At 38.0% G+C, this 18,711-nt stretch overlaps 1 protein-coding gene across 1 annotated transcript in view; it reads right to left on the bottom strand.

The window, feature by feature from the left end:
• LOC110950992 (copine-8) overlaps nt 1-18,711 on the bottom strand; it is a 138,994-nt gene that overhangs the window by 51,740 nt on the left and 68,543 nt on the right. The window contains exons 7-9 of the mRNA XM_022193878.2: nt 7,074-7,137; nt 4,781-4,884; nt 2,745-2,849 (exon numbers count right to left, since the gene is read on the bottom strand). Coding sequence (XP_022049570.1) covers nt 2,745-2,849; nt 4,781-4,884; nt 7,074-7,137 — 273 coding nt within the window. The remainder of the gene's footprint in view (nt 1-2,744; nt 2,850-4,780; nt 4,885-7,073; nt 7,138-18,711) is intronic.

The raw sequence follows: 18,711 nt of genomic DNA, 5'->3' as shown, positions 1-18,711 counted from the left end.
AGTTTGTGCAATTAAAATGCAATAAACCATAAAGAAAAAAAGAAAATAGAATTTCTCTGATTATACATTTCACCAAAGTGACAAAACCTGGAAATGCGCTTCATATGAGGAGTACACAGAGACACAAAATAATTTGAATGAATTTTAACAGGAAAACATTCCTTTGGAACTACAGTTCAAGCTACATGTGGATTATCAAATAAGGGAGTATTTCCATCATATACAGTTTTCATTTCAAGGAAAAGCATCTGTACAATTTTCTAAGTACGGTAATAATACATGTTTTCCCTGGAAACCTAAATAAGTGATGATATTTTTTGCAAAAATTAAGAAGTTACAGACCTATATAGGTGTTACAAAACCAAATATAATAATACATTAAAACACAAGCTCATGTGAGGCAAAACAGCCAAATTTATTGCCAGTCTTTTCTAAAACTGAGACAGACTTTTGGAATCATCGTGTCAGCCAGAAAGTTTACATATCTAATGGCAGACTCTCACGGCAGGAGTTTTAAAAGTTTAACAGATTTTGAAACCTGGTTGCATCATGCATATGAGGAGAAACTTCACAGATACTCTTCTTTGTAATGTCAGACGTGTACACACTAAAAGATTTTAAAATAATGCTGCACCACAGGCAGCAGGATATTAAGATAATCACGGCCGAAGCAGCAATCAGGGAGCAGAGCAACGCCTCGTGATTTCATGGGGAAGCAGACGTAATATCAAACATGTCTGATATTATCGGGGTCGTGCCGATGGGACTGATCCCGGATCTATAAACCTCATATTATGAAGCAATCGGGGCCAAACATCAGTTCAGATCAAGATCTCAGCTCAGATTTCTCCATTTGTTGGGATGAAATTGCTGTAAATCAGCTCAAAACTCCTGCAGTGTGAGCCTGGCCTAAGAGTTATCAGAGTAAATCCTGTCTATCAGTAGATGTTTACCAGTCAGTGTCATGAGCAGCTTCTTCATCCCTGGTAGTGGAAGGACCAGTCCTGTGGAACCCTTTTTAATGCACATCATCCAGTCGAAGCTTCAGAACTAGTGACTTATGTTCATCTTGTTCAGCAGAACATGGTAGTATTATATATTTTATGAATATCCGGTATTCTATCTAAGGTCATTTTAACCCTCTGAACCCCAAAATATACTGGCAGGATTGACAGTCAAGCTATGTTTTTAAAAATATCCAAAATGACATCATTTACTACAGCAAGAAACTGTAAAAAAACAGAAAAAAAAAATCTAAATTCCCACTTCCTTGACAGTCCTTGGACTATTCGGTTGGAAAACTCTATAAAAATGTAGCTTAAAAATGTGAAATGTAATCAAAATATTTTATTCTTAGAGTCTCATTTAAAAAATTGCAAAAGAATATAACATTTACACTAAACTGATTGTGCAAAAATCTGAAAACTGCAGGCAGTTCACTTGTGTTTCCACAGGAGACAAGTATGGAAACAAATTTAAAAAATAAAATATCTACAGTATATGGCGCCAGTGTGTTTTTCCTTCTTGGTATTGGTAACACCTGTGAGCACCAGGAAAAATGCTGCACAAGTTGACTCCTGATTTGCTAATTTTTTGGAAACAAAACAAAGAAGTCCAACTTGTTTTTTTCTTAATCTCATACCACACAAGATGCATTTTTAAGTTCTCTTTACTTGTATTTATGGTTGTACTGTTTCCATAAAAGTGCAGGATTCTATACAGCAGTGAAAAATGAACCCACAGCAAGTAAAAATATGAAAAGAGCAAAGAAATGCTCAGAAACTGCCTGGATATGAGAGGGTAAAGGTGCAGTCAGCTCTTTAAGAGTGCTGATTGTGTGCCTTCATGTTTGTTGACACACAAATTCTCACCTCCAGTCGAACACAGACTGTTGGGATTAGATCTCAAAGTAGTTTCACCTAAATGATGCTCAGAAAAGTCAAAGCATCATGTGCCACCAAACTGTGATCACAGACATATTAAATATAGAAATGTTGTGATAGGGCTGCAGGATGACCCTTGTTGTTACTGTGCTACCAAAATAAAAGCTGGAGGCTGACAGTGATGGAATACGTTGCTTTTTGGCTCTTTGCTTCACTTTAAGCCGCTATGACAAGAGGATTAGCAACCGCGCGCTAAATATAAACGAGACCACCGGAAAATAGTGTTACCTTCCTGCCAGAAAGACTGTGACGCACAAATCTGAATGCATCTTCTGGATAAAGCAGCTGTTATTGGCTTTAGTCAGAGGTGGAACCATGATAGATGCTGGTATGTGGAAGCAGGAAAAATAAAAAAATTGTACCAGTATTGAGATGTCTGAAACATTGTTAATAGAAAACATGGCAGATAGCAAAAACTGCACTGTCACACACAATTATTTCCTATTTATTATATGCCAACTTCTATGATGCCTTGAAAATGATAATGCATGAGGCCAAAACTTTATTTTCCTCACATTTGAAGCTCATGGTTGGATGAATCACACCTGAAAATATCTCTTTTATGCTCTCCTTGAACTAATAAGAACATTGCAATGCACATAATGACTCATATATATATATATATATATATATATATATACACATACATGCTTGGAGAGAAACCTCTTTAGCCATTAGACATCGCACTCATCACATTACCTCGTCTGACTTTGCTTTGATACTGAAAATAACTACTCTGGATGATTCAGAGGCTCGTTCTCGGTTTCTGTGTTGCTTTTTAATACTTAAAAGCAGACATACCTGTCGTAGTCGCCGTTGCAAAGAGCCCGAACAGAGATCTTAAAGGCCTGCCACACGGGGTTCAACGTGTTCTTTATCACCTCGGTCTTGTGGCAGATGGTAAACCTGCAGAGACGAGAACAAGGGGATCAAACAAGGGAGAAAGGAGGGAAAACCATCATTTCACTGCAAGCAGTCCTCTATAAAACTAATGCAGAGGCGCCAATAAATGCTTCTATTAGACGACCACTGTAATGCTGTCATCTGATCTCCCTAAGACCAAAATTGAATTCATGAACTAATTCTGAAGCCTCTGCACTGGTTACCTGTGCTACGGCCACCAGTATTGGTGTGCCGTTTGGTTTCTGAGGTGGTTTCTTTTTGGGGCCTTTGTGTGGGAAAAATTGCAAGTGTGGGTTCAGCTGTGGCTGTGTCTGAGACTCTCCAACACCCCAGCTGCTAGCCATTTCACCTGACGACTCTGGAGATGACGACTTCTCCCCGCTTCCCGACTGTCCTGATTGGGCCGCCCTCCAGCTCTCCTCCACCACTATCCAACTAGATGCCGCCAGCACCACACCTGCAAGCTATATATCTGCCACAAAGTTATTAGGCAGGGCGGCTGGTATTTGTGAACAGTCTGCCCTGGTGCCTCTGTGATGTGTGTCTGTAGGTACCGCAGACACTTGGGTCTGTATACACTATGAGTGAGTGCTACAGACAGGTTAGGCTTAGTGAAGAAGTCATTTGTTTTGAGTGTTTGTGACCTGTGTGGTCAAATGTCTGCGTGTGAGGCACCAGTTTTGTTGAGTTTGCTTTTGTTACTGGTGGTGCGGGTGTTGCTGATGTAGTTATGTTTGGCTAGGGAGTTCAGTTGTTTTGTTTTTGGTTTAGATAATTTCGGAACTCTGTTTGCCTTCGTTACACTCACCAGCCTTGTGTTCATTGTCACTTTTATGTTTCTTTTGCCACTAAGCAATAAATCCCTTCACCTAAACCAATACCATCTGGTTATTCTGTTGCATCCAGCCAACCCCTAGAGGTTGGATCGTAACACCTGTCATGTTTGGAACTGATTTTAAGATCCTTTGATTACTTTATAAAGTTCTTTATGGTCTGGGTCTTCCATATTTATCAGCATTTATTATTTGTTGACATTCATTCACTAATTTACATAGTTTGGACTAAAGTACAGTTAATTGCTTTGGTTTTATCAGTTCTTATTCTGTTTATGTAAACATTTATATTAGCTACTATTATTACTATTTTATTTTAAACTTCTAGCTGTATCTATTTCAGTAATACACATTTTATTTCATTTATTTTAGGTAATTATCTGTCATTTTTATTTCTGCACTTTGTTGCATTTTAATTCATATAAAAGCTGCTTTATGAATAAAGTCTGATTGATTGGAAATGTGCAGAAGAAGAACAAGAGATGGAGTTGAAGAAATGAGCATGAGGAGGAATTGCTAAAAATGCAATAAATAATACATTTTATTTGTACAGAGCTTTTTAAAACACTCAGACACTTTACATGTAAAATCAGCAAACATTAAAAATAAAGGATCATCATGAAGCAAGTCATAAAATATATCATAAAAATAAGTTTGTGTTATGTATTAAAAGCATTTCATTAAAGCCACTTTCTGCTAACTTTCCGCTTGGTGAGAGTGCAGCTGCAGGGCTGCCCTGACCTGCACACACTAAAGAGGTAATTTCATTAGTCTGTTGGCTAGCAGGTGGGCTCGGTATCTTCCGCCCTCAGAGCACGAGGTCTTATCTGACTTGTAACACACTGTGAGTGTGATGGAAGCTCACACACACACACACACACACACACACATATATATATATATATATATATATATATATATAAAATCTACAGCGCTGCATTTTCTCCTGCTTTGCAAACACACACATCTCCACACGTTTTAAACAGGCGGCGCTGCTTTTGATCTGAGGCAAATCAATGAAACCAATTTCCTTTGGATGCAGGGAAGGATTAAATGGAAAGAGAAGGAGTGATGAGAAGGATGGGAGGGAGGGGAACTCACGTGCCGTCCTCGTTGCTCCGGTAGAAAACCAGAAAAGGGTCAGACTTGCCGAAAAAATCCTTTTTGTCCAACTTGTTTCCGCAGAATTGCATCAGAACTGATTCCTAATGAGCAGAGACAGAAAAAGACACAAGAAAAGCTCTTAAATAAGCATGGAAAGCTTTCTTTGTAGATTTTATGAATCCCCGAAGACACAAAATATGCACATTTTCAGTCAAATTCTTTAATAGACACCAGAGAATATCCACTACATGATCTAATCCGCAGTCTTTGCTTTTAACAAATAATTTCTGGTCCACTGAGGCGTCTGCTGGAGGAAAAACTTGTTTCTCTTCTCCTGTGCACCACTACTGAAAGCTACTGCAAAGAAGTTGAGCGAGGAGTCGTTTTTTATTTGATGAGGACAGACTGAATCCAAAAGCTGTCTTTTATTTTTCCATTATTGATGACTTCTAGGAGAAGGTGGCTTATTCTGTGCAGACGTTTGCTGAAGCAAAAAAAATATTAGGACAGCAGAGATAACAGATGATGAAATAATAGAGCCGGTAGAATGCAAATACAGTAAAACAAATAAAAGTTGAGAACAAAATACAAAATAAAGTCTCTTTTTTTAAAGAGCTAGATGGGGTTTATTAGAATTATTTAACTAACAGTATTATTTATTGATTTCAGTTGTGATTTTTGAATGATCTGATTGTCATTTATTTCGTTTTGGTGTTTTAGGGACTCCCATGATACCCTGCTGTAGTGGCCATGTTTATCCTGTCACAATTATCAAATCACATTAACTATTCGCTTAATACAAAAGATACAGTCAACACAACAATAGGGACCTAAAATGCAAGATAAATGACCAACAGCTGCTTTAAAGTGCTTTTAAAAGTTGGATTTTGTTGTTCACTACAGTTAAAAAGAATATTTAAATATTCAAATATTCATGCCATTTGAAATTTTGAAAAACAGTCATTTACAAAGTTGAGGGATGAAAATTAGCACCTGTGCGTAATCTGGCTTATTTACTGCAACCTTGTGTAAACCTATGAGATTGTATGTTCATTAATATGCACTGTCCAGTCCAAATAAAGTTCAGAATTAAATTCCTACGTCTGTTATGCCTCGAATCCTCTGATACAAGTAAAGATTTCAGTCAAGTTTAACAGATATAGCAAAGTTAGACAGGTAGAAATACAGATTAGTTGCAGATTTCTATAGGTATTTTGATGTCTGATTCTGAATATTTAGAAAGCTGGATTTCATGTCAATACCATGTTGTTGTTGGTGTTTAGCAGCTTGAGTAAAACAGTAATTGTAATATTGAAAAGTTATTTCAAGTTTAACAAAGTGAACAAGTTCAGTCTGCATAATCACCAAAGTGCAACAAGGATTGACTTTGGTAGCAGATTTACATTCTACTAAATTATCGTCACATTTGCAGCACAGCCGTTATCTTTAATCTATGTCTATGGTGAATTTGCCAGATAATATTGAGGATTTTTGGCAGTGCAGAGCAGCAGTTTAGAAGTGACGTTTTTATACTCATTTTGCTCTATGGCAGCAGAAACAGACAAATATGTTAAAGAGAAGAGCTTCATCAGGAATCGGGTTGTATTGACATGCAGTATATGTGAGCACAGAGAGCAGGAGAGAAGTAAACAGATGTAATGTGCTTTCTTGCCAAATAGCACCTGTGTGTTCTCCCTTTAGGTGGACATCAATCAACAGAGAGCAAATCATGTTTTTGTGTGAAGTCTGATTTCATGGTCGTCACCAGTTTAAACAAGCTGTTAAGAAATATTATTGATACATTTTAAGCATAAAAGTCGCCGGACATGCTGACTAATAATGGCAGTCCAACTGTCAAACTAATATGGAACGAAATTCTAATGTAAGTTTTATGTTATCTAGGATTTAAAGTTGCACTTTCTTGCCGTCTCACAACTATCCCAAATGACAAAACCGATAAATAGGAGTAGAAAGTTTTAATGCTCTGTAAGCTAGTTTAGCTGGTCGAAGCCTTCTTAAATTACAATTCCCAACTACTGGAACATTTCTCAGCAAAACAATGGAATTAGTCTAGAAATACACACACAAAAATTATGTGCATGTCATTAAAAGTGGCCAAGTTAGCACATTTCTAACTATTTCACAGAACTCATTGAGCATCAAGATTATAAATTAATGGGCCAATGTGGATTTTAGGAATATACCATTTAATCAGCCAACCTATTTAACAGTCTATCACTAATACAGACTTTAAAATGTACGTTCATCCTGACCAGTTTCTGACACTTACCCTGCAGTTGTTCAGCTCCTCGGCTTTCACTATAATGGTCCCGCATTTCTTCCCTGGGATGCCCCTGCGGACGACAACACCCCAAAAGGTCAACATGTCACAGTCACATGGATGCTGTTATTGTTATTGGCATGTTGTTTAGTCTACATCAACTCTTCCTCCTACGTCTTTGCCGGTCCCTACACTTTCACAGTCAAAGGCCAAGTGTACAAGAGTCCGAAAGCATCACTTGACTTGAATCACCATCTCAACATCACAGCAGCGTGTGGACCAGAAAAAAGCTTGTGTAGCTTGTTAAGGTTGTGTCTTTCATATGATCTATTTCATCTTAGTCGATCAGTACAGTTGCAGCTACCTATTTTTCTTTAGAATATGGCCTCACAAGACATTTCCCCGCTTTATGTGCACAAACATCAAACTTTCTGATCTTTACATGGTGAATTCCAGCTGCTGGAAGTTAAGTTAAGACCAAGTGGAAATTTATGACCAAACCCTCATGGAAGGTTTTACTGTTTCCCACTGCATCCAAACGCCTCCTAGATACAAGAGGAACACTGTTGAGAAAGAGTAGTTTATGTTTGTGTGTGATGAAGTGTGTTTGTGCGAGTGAATGAATGTTCCTGTTGATGCTGAAGGTGGGTGTTAGCGATGTGCACTGCTGTTCCCGAGTTGTGGTGAAGGTGGGGTGAGATGATGTACGTGTGTGTGTGTGTGTGTGTGTGTGTGTGTGTGTGTGTGTGTGTGTGTGTGTGTGTGTGTGTGTGTGTGCGTGCGTGGGTGTGTTCGCACTTTCTCTGAATAAACATCATGTTATTCAAGGTGAACTTGATGACATCATTTAAAGCGTCTCCTCCTTGAACCAGTCCAACTCATACACTTATGCTGCACACACAGAGAAGCATCCCAAATCCTGTTTTAAAGGAGGTTTTCTTACCATTAGGTATGTTACCAAGCAAGGAAGATCTTTCATATTACTGCCTGGGTTAGAAAACCGACCTTGTCAGAATGACCAGTATGATCTGGAGCTTTTGGTCATTTACAACTGGCATACTTACTTCAATAGGTGTGGACAGGGGCAGCTTAGCTGCATTTAAAGGTACAGACACTGAAACAACCCATTCAGAACAAAACTAAAAGCAGGAGATATAGAGTCAGGGTGAAATAAAACATCTTTGCAGTATTTTGAGCTGAAAAAAAGAAAAATGTATTCTAAGGACATGTGCAACTTCCATCACTTTGTGAAAAAAAAAAGCTCAATATAGGACCTTTAACAAACATGAGCATTCTGGCTGTGTCGATGCTGTACCTTGGCACATCTGAATTTCCTTTTTTTGGATTTCCTGGATGTTTGAGGTCTTGCTGCAAAACAAATATCCCCTCGAGGGACAATTAAGATAACCTTGAACCTTGTTTATAGATGAAAAGTTTGATAAAAAATCTAAGATAAGTCATCCATGCTTGTAGAAGAATGTGAAAAAGTAATGTTTTGCTATGGAAAGATGGTTAATTAAACCTGCATTTACATTACTGGCTAAATGGGGGCCGAGCAAAAGATTTGCACACATTATCTCCCCTAATAAAGCTGACAAGGCTGATGCATTAGCAAATGGAGCACAATTATCAAGTATTTGGAGTTGTGTTTCTGGCCCACTACCTAATGTAAGTCAATTATTTACTCTCCTTTTAGCTGTGTGGCTGTCCACCAAGTCCTGATGGAAACGTCTGGCCCTTGAGCTGCTAAACGCTTCATTAGGTTCTGCAGCTAGTTGCTAACTTTCTCTGGCAGGAAGTCGGTCTATCGGAGTTTGAAGGCTAAAAGCAGCTGCATGTTGCATCTGGAAATGAGGTTTATGTGAGCGATGAGAGTAAAACTGTTTGCTAAAAGATGCTAAAGTGCTCGAGGGAAACTGCGTAGTAAGAAAGTAATCACATCTGTTGGTAATTATAGGAGTTTTAAAGAGTAAAATCTGCATCATAATTTGCAGAGAAATATCATTAAAAGTAGACATATATCTTGAGTAAAGGAATTGCAGACGCATCGGAGGAACAGCAGGGAATTTGACTTAACTTTTGAGATGTTCTGCAATCTGACAAAGAGGATTGTGATGAGCTCGGCTCTGAGTCCAACCTGGCAGAAATTGACTCAGGCAGTCATTTAGGCAGCCCAGAATTGGGGTCCAGAACCTCTTTGTGAATGTAATTCAAGCCCCGTTTTACTCCTGCACGAGGAAGTGGGAGAAAAATGCTTGTGAAAAGGGCAGATCTATCAAAATGAAATAGATCCGGCAGCCATCAGTTTGCATTGAGGAGCTGAGAGCTTTTGTCATGTGCAAAAGCAATATGCTGCTCTCAGAAATCTCTTTTTTTCTCTCCATCTCATTATTCCCAGACCTCACAGGGAGGTGGGGTCAGATAATTTGTATGCATTATGTGTAAAGTCAGTGAAAGATTCAGAATTAAGACGGAGACAGTGAGTCACACTCAGAGAAAATGACAGGAAGACGGACCTTTTTCACCTGAAACTGCAAAAAATAATCATGTTTCCCATTATAGAGATTCACTGTAGCTGTTTACTTCCGTCACTGAACAGGTAGAAAGTCTCTCTCTGACGTCTTTAACTGCTTGAATGCTAGTTTGATTCTTGGTGTGTGGTTTCAGGATGAAAACAGTAAATCATTGAGCACCAGTCTGATGAAACAGCATCCAATTAGGCTTCAATGCAACCCAACTGCAAGACTTCCTACAATTATTACTGCTCTCAGAAGCCTATAGGAAACAAAACTAAACAGATCACCTGCATATAAAGGTTAAAGGACAATCCTTTGCTCTTATGGTTACCTTTCCAGATGCCATTAGCAATAAAGGTGGTTTGATCAGTGAGGATTAGAGAGAAAAATCAATAAGACAATACTGATAAGCTTCCTCAATGGGTATTGATACACGAGGGAAACATTATTTATGTTGTTGCAGTGTATCACACGTCTCCAGGCTTTTCATCTGACCAAAAATAGCCCCAATCTTCTAGAAATTCAAGGAAAACCTCCAACTGCAATGACCTCATGTATTCACTGACTACTTGCAGGTTTGGAAGGCACGTTTTCATTCAAAAAATCATCCAAATAACAGCATTTATCAGAGTAAGAAGCTTTAAAAACCAAAGGAATCATTTGATTTTTTAACTTTGTGATGATCCACGAGCTAATGTGACGTTCGGTTTTGCACTGTTTTTAAAAACACCTGTTATCTTATCCAAGTCTGAGGTTAAAATTGCAACATTTCATTTTTTCAACTGTTATTTACAAGCAGACATAAAATACAGAGTCTACACCCCACATTAATGAAAGATTCTATTACCAGCAAATTGAATTAGGGATGAATTCTTTCTCGTTCACTATTAACTTTGGTTGCTGTCAAGATAGAAGAACAGAGGAAGCAAATAAAACTTTTCACAAGCACAATAAAGACTTTGCAAAACTCTTCTGCTGTCTCTCTCTCTCTCTTGTCGTGTTTCCTCCTCTCAGACTCAATCATGTCATCTTGTCGCTACAATATGCAGTTAGAAACGGTTAAAGACACACACACACACACACACACACACACACACACCACAAAAAGGGCCCACAATCAGCGTCGCTATGACAACTCTACCGAGCGAGAGCCCCCGCGGCGGGAAATCGAATGGGATTCCTCTGCTCGTTATTTTCCCCAAATACTCGCCATTTCTTCAGAAAGGAGCGGCCATTATTCCGACTAAGAGAGCCGCGTGAAAACAATACGTGGGTGGCATCAACACAAGGGGTAAATAATGTAGCTCACGGTATAGACAGTGAAAATTAATGGCCTACAAACTCCACTAAGTCCATATTTGTGCACCTGAACTGTCTCAGGAGAACTAAAGCGATGAATTATGGCAAATCTGGCAGTAATGTTTGGTAATATTTCACCAAAAAAGCGTGAAAAAATGTTTCTGTAACAGGTGTTTTTCTGGAATTTTGCTCTCCGGTAGGTGGGTTTCTTACCTCTGTTTTAGTTTATCAAACGCTCCAAACTTGAGCAGAGCTTCAGGTGCATCTCTGTTCCTTACATGAGTGTGCATATGTGAGAAAACACTGCAGATCCTCTAATCAAGACACATGGATCCGCAATCAGTGTCTGGCAAGAGACGGCTAATTAAGTCTGGGCCACTTCTGGGCTGCAGTGCAACACACACACATGCCATCCATCCATCCATTCTCTATACACCGGTTAGTTTCATTATATTCCCAACGAAGGTAGAATATCTGAATCAGATATCAGTTGTCATTTCAAAAGCATGAGGGTCCGTCTGTTCTCGGTCCTGCCCCCCGGCATGCAGACACACAGCGGCACACGCACTTTTTCCATGAAAAGGAAGCTCATAACCATAATTCTCTTTCACAAAAGGAATACTGACATCAAATCCATGTCACACCAGCGCGATGTTCTTTGTCCTCGTTTTTTTTTCTTTTTTCTTTTTACAAACGCTACACAATCAGGCTTGTATTCACAGCGATCAGCCTTTGTGATGTCTGGCTCGCTTGCATCTGAAATTGTCGACCACTTGGCTCTTCCTAGAGTTCACCGCCGTTTAAGTCTGACCTTGGAAACACTTGAAATGAACGCCGACGGAAAGAGAAAAAAAGAAGATCCTGCAAAAAAACAGCGACAATCTAGCAGCAAAGATGCTCTAAAAAAGATGTTAAATATGGTAAAGCATCCAAAACTGTAAAAAAAAAAAAATGTGGAAATAACAGCAAATATCTGTAAAATTATGATATTTTGCAGATGATACTAATATTTACATCCTGAGCTGAGACTCAATAATGTGCAATAACACAATTTACTTTACATTACACTATATAGTATATAGTGTAATGTAAAATAGAAGTATATAGTATATACTTCTATTTTCTTAGTAAGATGCACATTTTTATACTTTATGCTCATACTTTTCTACTTATGTTTACATTTTAGGACAAATGCTTCTACTTTTGCTGATCTTATCGTATCTTATGTCCATCTAGATACACTTTGTTTATTGTTTGAATTTCTAAGACTTTGAATGGGAGCAACTGCAACGTAAGCAATTTCCCCTTGGGGCCAATAAAGTATTTCTGATTCTGATATTTAAAGCTGATTTAAATAGAGTCAAAACATGTAATTTACAGTCATACTGTCACGCCCCTGTGGCTGCAGCAAGCAGGCTCATTAGTTGATGGTGAACGGCTGTGCAGAGAAGCGCGGCCGGGAGAAATTAACAATCAGCACCGCATAAAGCCTGGCGCTCTCCACTACTCCGACGCTGCACCATTGAAGGAACCTCCCCGCTGCTCCACTTCCCCAACTACTCGCCGTTTCACCGCCTGCCGTTTATTACACTCTGGACTCAGTTTTTCCCCCCGGATTACCTTCGCCATGCCCTGTTCCTTGGACCCTGTTGCCAGTTCACAGTCATCGTTGCATTCTCCGCTGGCTCCATCTGCTCTGTGCTTAGTTTTACCTCGGCCTTCGGGTCCGTCCTTTGTCTAGTTAGTTCTGTTTTATTTTATAGGTTTTACCCTGGCCCCCTGCTCCTCCTTTAGTTGGTTAAATTCAGTTTAGGTTCCCCTCCTGCTTTCTTCCCTACTGACTTGTTTAAGATGAATTTCTGTTTGATCTACCTTCAATTTAATTAAATCATTATTAATTCATCCTGCTGTCTGTGTCTGCTGCATGGGTTCACACACCCCGTTGCCTGACACATGCATTGTAAAAGAATGAATTACTATGTGTAAAAATATTGCTTTTTATGTTGACATTATTCACAGTTTTGCCTTGCTTTTGATAGGTAACATGAAAATTTAAAAAAAACTTTTTGTGATTTTACTAGACTAGACTAGAATATATTATCTGTAATATCAATAATAATATTATTAATAACAGTATGAATTATTATGACATTATTTTATTCATTTTGAGCTATATCATTTTAATTTTTTTTTCATTTTATTATCGTATGCATTTTGTCTCTCACGGACGATGATTTTATTATTTTCAGTCCATTTTATTTTGTTCCATTCAATTTTATTCATTTTTATTATTATTTTATCATTTTTCTAGGCCACTGTGGCTTTAGAGTGTGCTGAAATTTAATCTTTATTTATTTCTATTCTATTTCATTTTATTATCATATTTCTTTTTCTCACAGATGATGATTTTATTTTTCTAGATGAATTTTATTTTTTATATTTCTTATTGATTAAAATTTAGTTTAATCATCATATTTCTTTTGTCTCTCACTGCTAATTTTAATATTCTAATCTATTTTATTTTATGATAATATTTCTTGTGTCTCTCACAGATGATTTTATTCTTATTTTATTTTCATGTTTTTACTCTACTGCAGTTTTACAGTGTGATGAAACTGTGTACCACTGTGACTGTACTGCATAATAAAGATTATCTTGAACCTTGTTTAAAAAATTGCAGGGAAAAACTACTAAAAACATACAGTTTTACAGTGACACAGAAAAAGATAAAGAAACTAAAAAATCTCATTCTCATAAACTGCCTTGTTGAATATTCCAAAATATCCAGTGATCACCAGCGTCAGTATTTCAAGTGGGAAAGTTATTAGTAATAAAATGAAAATCCGCTGCAGACTGTCTCAGGTGGTGAAACCCTGAGGGGATCTCAGGTAAATTTAACCAAACAATGCATCAATGTGACACGTTCATTCATTTCTGAAAGTCAAAGCAGCCCCCCCCCAAGTAATTCATTAGCTTCAGCATGCAGCAGACTGAAATCCTATTTAACTTTAAAGGAAATTCATTATGAGGGTACCTGAATCAAGTTCACGTACAAATAGGCTTCACATGAGAGCAAGAGGATCTATAATGAAAAAAGGTCTTTGCAAGTTAATGGAGAAGTTTGACATTTTCAGAAATAGTCATTCTAGCTCTCTTGTTAGGAGTTAGACCAAAGCATTGATATCGACTTTGTGTAAATATGAATCGAAAGGCAGCTGATTGGAGACAGAATCAGAATGAAGTTGACTGTCAAGTAATTACACACAAGAAATAGAAAGATATATCAGGGCTCTGATGGTGTTTGATTTTGTTTTTCTGTGACATTTACTGCAGTATGAAAAAAACACAGACATTTTAGGTGGATAACTCAAAAGACTCTATTCGGAAAGAATCAATCAGTCTAAAATAAATTAGGATGATTTTGTAGAGGGGCACACCTGCCAAAAAAGTTAAAAAATAGTGCTTTAAAAACGCTTCAAAAAAGACAATCGACATTGAAACAGTGCTTCTGCTTCAGACCGCATTCAGATCAGGCATTACACTCATAAAACAGAGCTTCGTAGTGTTGATTTAAATGGTTAAACAAATTATTCACAACAATTATAAGACTGAAAACTTGTCTTCTGGTCAATTTCCTCCTTTCTGTAGCTGAAATCTTTCTGTAAAACTGACTAAAGCTGCATGACTATAGTCAAGATGATCTATCACAATTATTTTGGTCAATACTGAGGTCATGATTATCCTGTTTATCACAGTTATTTACAGATTTTCACTTCTGCTACATTCCTGCAAATGCACAAATCTGCATCAAAGCAAGACTCTAAACTTCTGCACCTGAATTCAGAGCAAAATATAAACAAAATGGCACCCAATACACTCACTTGCTAAACATCTGCTTACTGACAAATATCGATGTTCCTTAAACGCCTCGTGCAGGCTACAGCAGCAGCTAGCAGGCAGCTGTGCACAGAGAAGCCTCTAGTCTCCCTTCAGTTACTGCAGTGCAGCAAGTCTGACAGATGTGCGACTAAGCGTTACCTTAAAAAGAGTGAGTTAAGGTTTTTACATCGGCCGAAAAATAATTTTACCTACATGTGCCAGTTTCTATGAGCAAAGTTTTCATGTTAAGCATCAATATCACAGTCAATCGTATTAAATTTAGCGTGAAAAGAAAAATCAAGGTTACATTTAAGCTAAGTTGCCTTACTTCACATTACACTTCCTGCAATGTAGCACTGCGCGTGCATATTTTGCAATACTTAACACTGACATTATATATTATGCAGCCCTTGTTAGTATACTTAATAAGAATAAAAATGCAACTGCCACAAAAAAACAGGAAGTATTTATATACAGATCAAATCAAATACAATTTATTTTTAAAGAATAAGTGAAAAAATATTCTGAATATGAAAAGAGCTACTTAATTAAGAAAATGTATGAGAGATTGACAAGAATGAGCAGGTGCAATAATAAAGAATACAGAAATTACATTAACATGCTTTTAATTCAAACTAGTTTTGAAACTAAGGATTATTTCCATTATTGATTAATCCGACAGTTATTTTCTCAATTAATTGGCTAGTTATTTGGTCTTTGGTGCATCACAAAGTGATGAAAAATGTCAAATATTAGTGTTTCCCAAAGTGAAAGAAAGCATAAAGTATATAAATACTAGGAGTTGTCCACTATCAGGTCCTGAATACATTCACTGTCCAAATATTGTGGCAGTGTTTCCCCTCCTATATGACCGATGAAGCGGGCCGCCTCGCTGGTATAGGCCACCGCCTCATTGCAATTTTGCCGACATTGCCGCCTCACTGGTCCGCGCCGTCGTTTCGTTTTTCAGGGCTAAAAGCAGGTGTGTATCACAGACATATGTCAAATTAAGTATCAAAACTATCGCATGTCATCAAAATAAAGTGAGCAACGCAGTGTAGGCATCGATCTCGCTTCCTTTACTGAGTTTGCTTACCGTTTTGTTGTCCGCGGCGATACGAATTGACAGTGACTGCAAAAATGGCTCCCGTTAAAACATTTAGGCACGACAAAACCCGTTCTCACGAACGAGACAAATGATTTCAACGGAATATAAAGTTCCTAGTTTCTTTTGATAAAATGATTTATAGAGTGCCCGAAATTATATCATTCAATGGCAAAACAAATTCTGTGTTCAAATTCTAGTTCTGTGTTCAAAAAGGTAACAGTTTTGAAAACAGAACCAACTCCTTCAGAAAACCAGTTGTTAACCCAGAGTTGAAGTTTTCTTTCACATTTTTAAGTAAAATGAAGGTCATAACATAACCTTTTTATTGTAAATAAAAATGAAGTGGGAATTTGGTACCTAACATGTAGTTGTTTTTAGAAAAAAAGTAAAAGTCACCACTTGATTCCAGATTCAAGTCCTTTGTCATCTTTTTCAAATTTGTAATAAGAACTGATGTGACATTTTGGAATGGCTTGAGGAAATCTGACCAGAATATAATAGACTGGACTAGTTGACAAGTTTTGATCGCAAGGACAAGTGGGTTTATATTTGTCATATTTTCTCCCTATCACTAATTTTTAGAAAAGAAACATGAAAATTTTATTGAATTTAGTTTTTGGAAATGGCTACAAATACAACAAAATGTGCTCCAAACTGTGCCAGAATGCCCCGTTTTGCATCTTGATTTTCAAAATTTTTCCAGGGACCCCCGGACCCCCCTAGTTGCTTCGCGCCTGCGGCACTTGCCTACACCCCACCACCTCACAGCCATTTCAACCCAGGGGAAACACTGTTGTGGTATTATATTGCAATTATATGCAGCTAAAACAATCCAGACTGGCTGAAGTGCATTCACCCAATGTGCCACAGGTATCCCATAGAAGCACTGGTTCTGAAGAAGTCAGCAGTGATTCGGTGCAGAAATAGCAACACTGTCAACATGTATTAGAAACAAAGGTACCAAGGCCACAGCTGCAGCAGTTGTTCTCTTGCTGAGGTTGTGTCTGAATGCATATTTATGTGTGTAGGTGTTTGACTCTGTCAGACACACACCTGCAGCCTGACACCACAGGGGGGCTCTTTAACAATTCTAATGAGTGTTAATTACAACTAATTACATTGTTCAATCAAACTCCTGTGGGCATTCAAGAGCATGAGAATGTATGTGTGTTCAGGAACGAGAAGCCACTGAAAGGTACAATAACCTGGAAGACATGGCTGACTACCAGTTCATGTGCTGTTTATTTTTAAATTTCAGGCCTTGAATTCAAGTGCATTTACACACGTGGACAAAATTGTTGGTACCCCTCAGTTAAAGAAGGAAAAACCCACAATTCTCACTGAAATCACTTGAAACTCACAAAAGTAACAATAAATAAAAATTTATTGAAAATTAAATAATCAAAATCAGCCATCACTTTTGAATTGTTGATTAACATAATTATTTAAAAAAACAAACTAATGAAATAGGGCTGGACAAAAATGATGGTACCCATAACTTAATATTTTGTTGCACAACCTTTTGAGGCAATCACTGCAATTAAACGATTTCTGTATTTGTCAATGAGCGTTCTGCAGCTGTCAACAGGTATTTTGGCCCACTCCTCATGAGCAAACAGCTCCAGTTGTCTCAGGTTTGATGGGTGTCTTCTCCAAATGGCATGTTTCAGCTCCTTCCACATATGTTCAATGGGATTCAGATCTGGGCTCATAGAAGGCCACTTTAGAATAGTCCAACGCTTTTCTCTCAGCCATTCTTGGGTGTTTTTGGCTGTGTGTTTTGGATCGTTGTCCTGTTGGAAGACCCATGACCTGCGACTGAGACCAAGCTTTCTGACACTAGGCAGCACATTTCTCTCCAGAATGCCTTGATAGTCTTCAGATTTCATCGTACCTTGCACACTTTCAAGACACCCTGTGCCAGATACAGCAAAGCAGCCCCAAAACATTACTGAGCCTCCTCCATGTTTCACCGTAGGGACAGTGTTCTTTTCTTCGTATGCTTGGTTTTTGAGTCTACGAACATAGAGTTGATGTGCCTTACCAAAAAGCTCCAGTTTGGTCTCATCTGTCCAAAGGACATTCTCCCAGAAGCTTTGTGGCTTGTCAACATGCATTTTTGCAAATTCCAGTCTGGCTTTTTTATGAGTTTTTTTCCAGCAGTGGTGTCCTCCTTGGTCGTCTCCCATGAAGTCCACTTTGGCTCAAACAACGACGAATGGTGCGATCTGACACTGATGTACCTTGGCCTTGGAGTTCACCTTTAATTTCTTTGGAGGTTGCTCTGGGCTCTTTGGATACAATTCCAATGATCCGTCTCTTCAATTTGTCGTCAATTTTCCTCTTCAAGACCCACTGTCCCGTGGGTCTTGAACTTCTGAATAATATGAGCCACTGTTGTCACAGGAACTTCAAGCTGTTTAGAGATGGTCTTATAGCCTTTACCTTTAAGATGTTTGTCTATAATTTTTTTCGGATGTCCTGGGACAATTCTCTCCTTCGCTTTCTGTTGTCCATGTTCAGTGTGGTACACACCTTTTCACCAAACAGCAGGGTGACTACTTGTCTCCCTTTAAATAGGCAGACTGACTGATTATGAGTTTGGAAACACCTGTGATGTCAATTAAATGACACACCTGAGTTAATCATGTCACTCTGGTCAAATAGTTTTCAATCTTTTATAGAGGTACCATCATTTTTGTCCAGGCCTGTTTCATTAGTTTGTTTTTTTAAATAATTATGTTAATCAACAATTCAAAAGTAATGGCTGTTTTTGATTATTTAATTTTCAATAAATTTTTATTTATTGTTACTTTTGTGAGTTTCAAGTGATTTCAGTGAGAAT

Source organism: Acanthochromis polyacanthus, chromosome 1 (genome assembly GCF_021347895.1).
Source record: "Acanthochromis polyacanthus isolate Apoly-LR-REF ecotype Palm Island chromosome 1, KAUST_Apoly_ChrSc, whole genome shotgun sequence".
In the NCBI taxonomy this organism is placed as follows: domain Eukaryota; kingdom Metazoa; phylum Chordata; class Actinopteri; family Pomacentridae; genus Acanthochromis; species Acanthochromis polyacanthus.
This window is presented reverse-complemented; position numbering and strand designations above follow the sequence as displayed.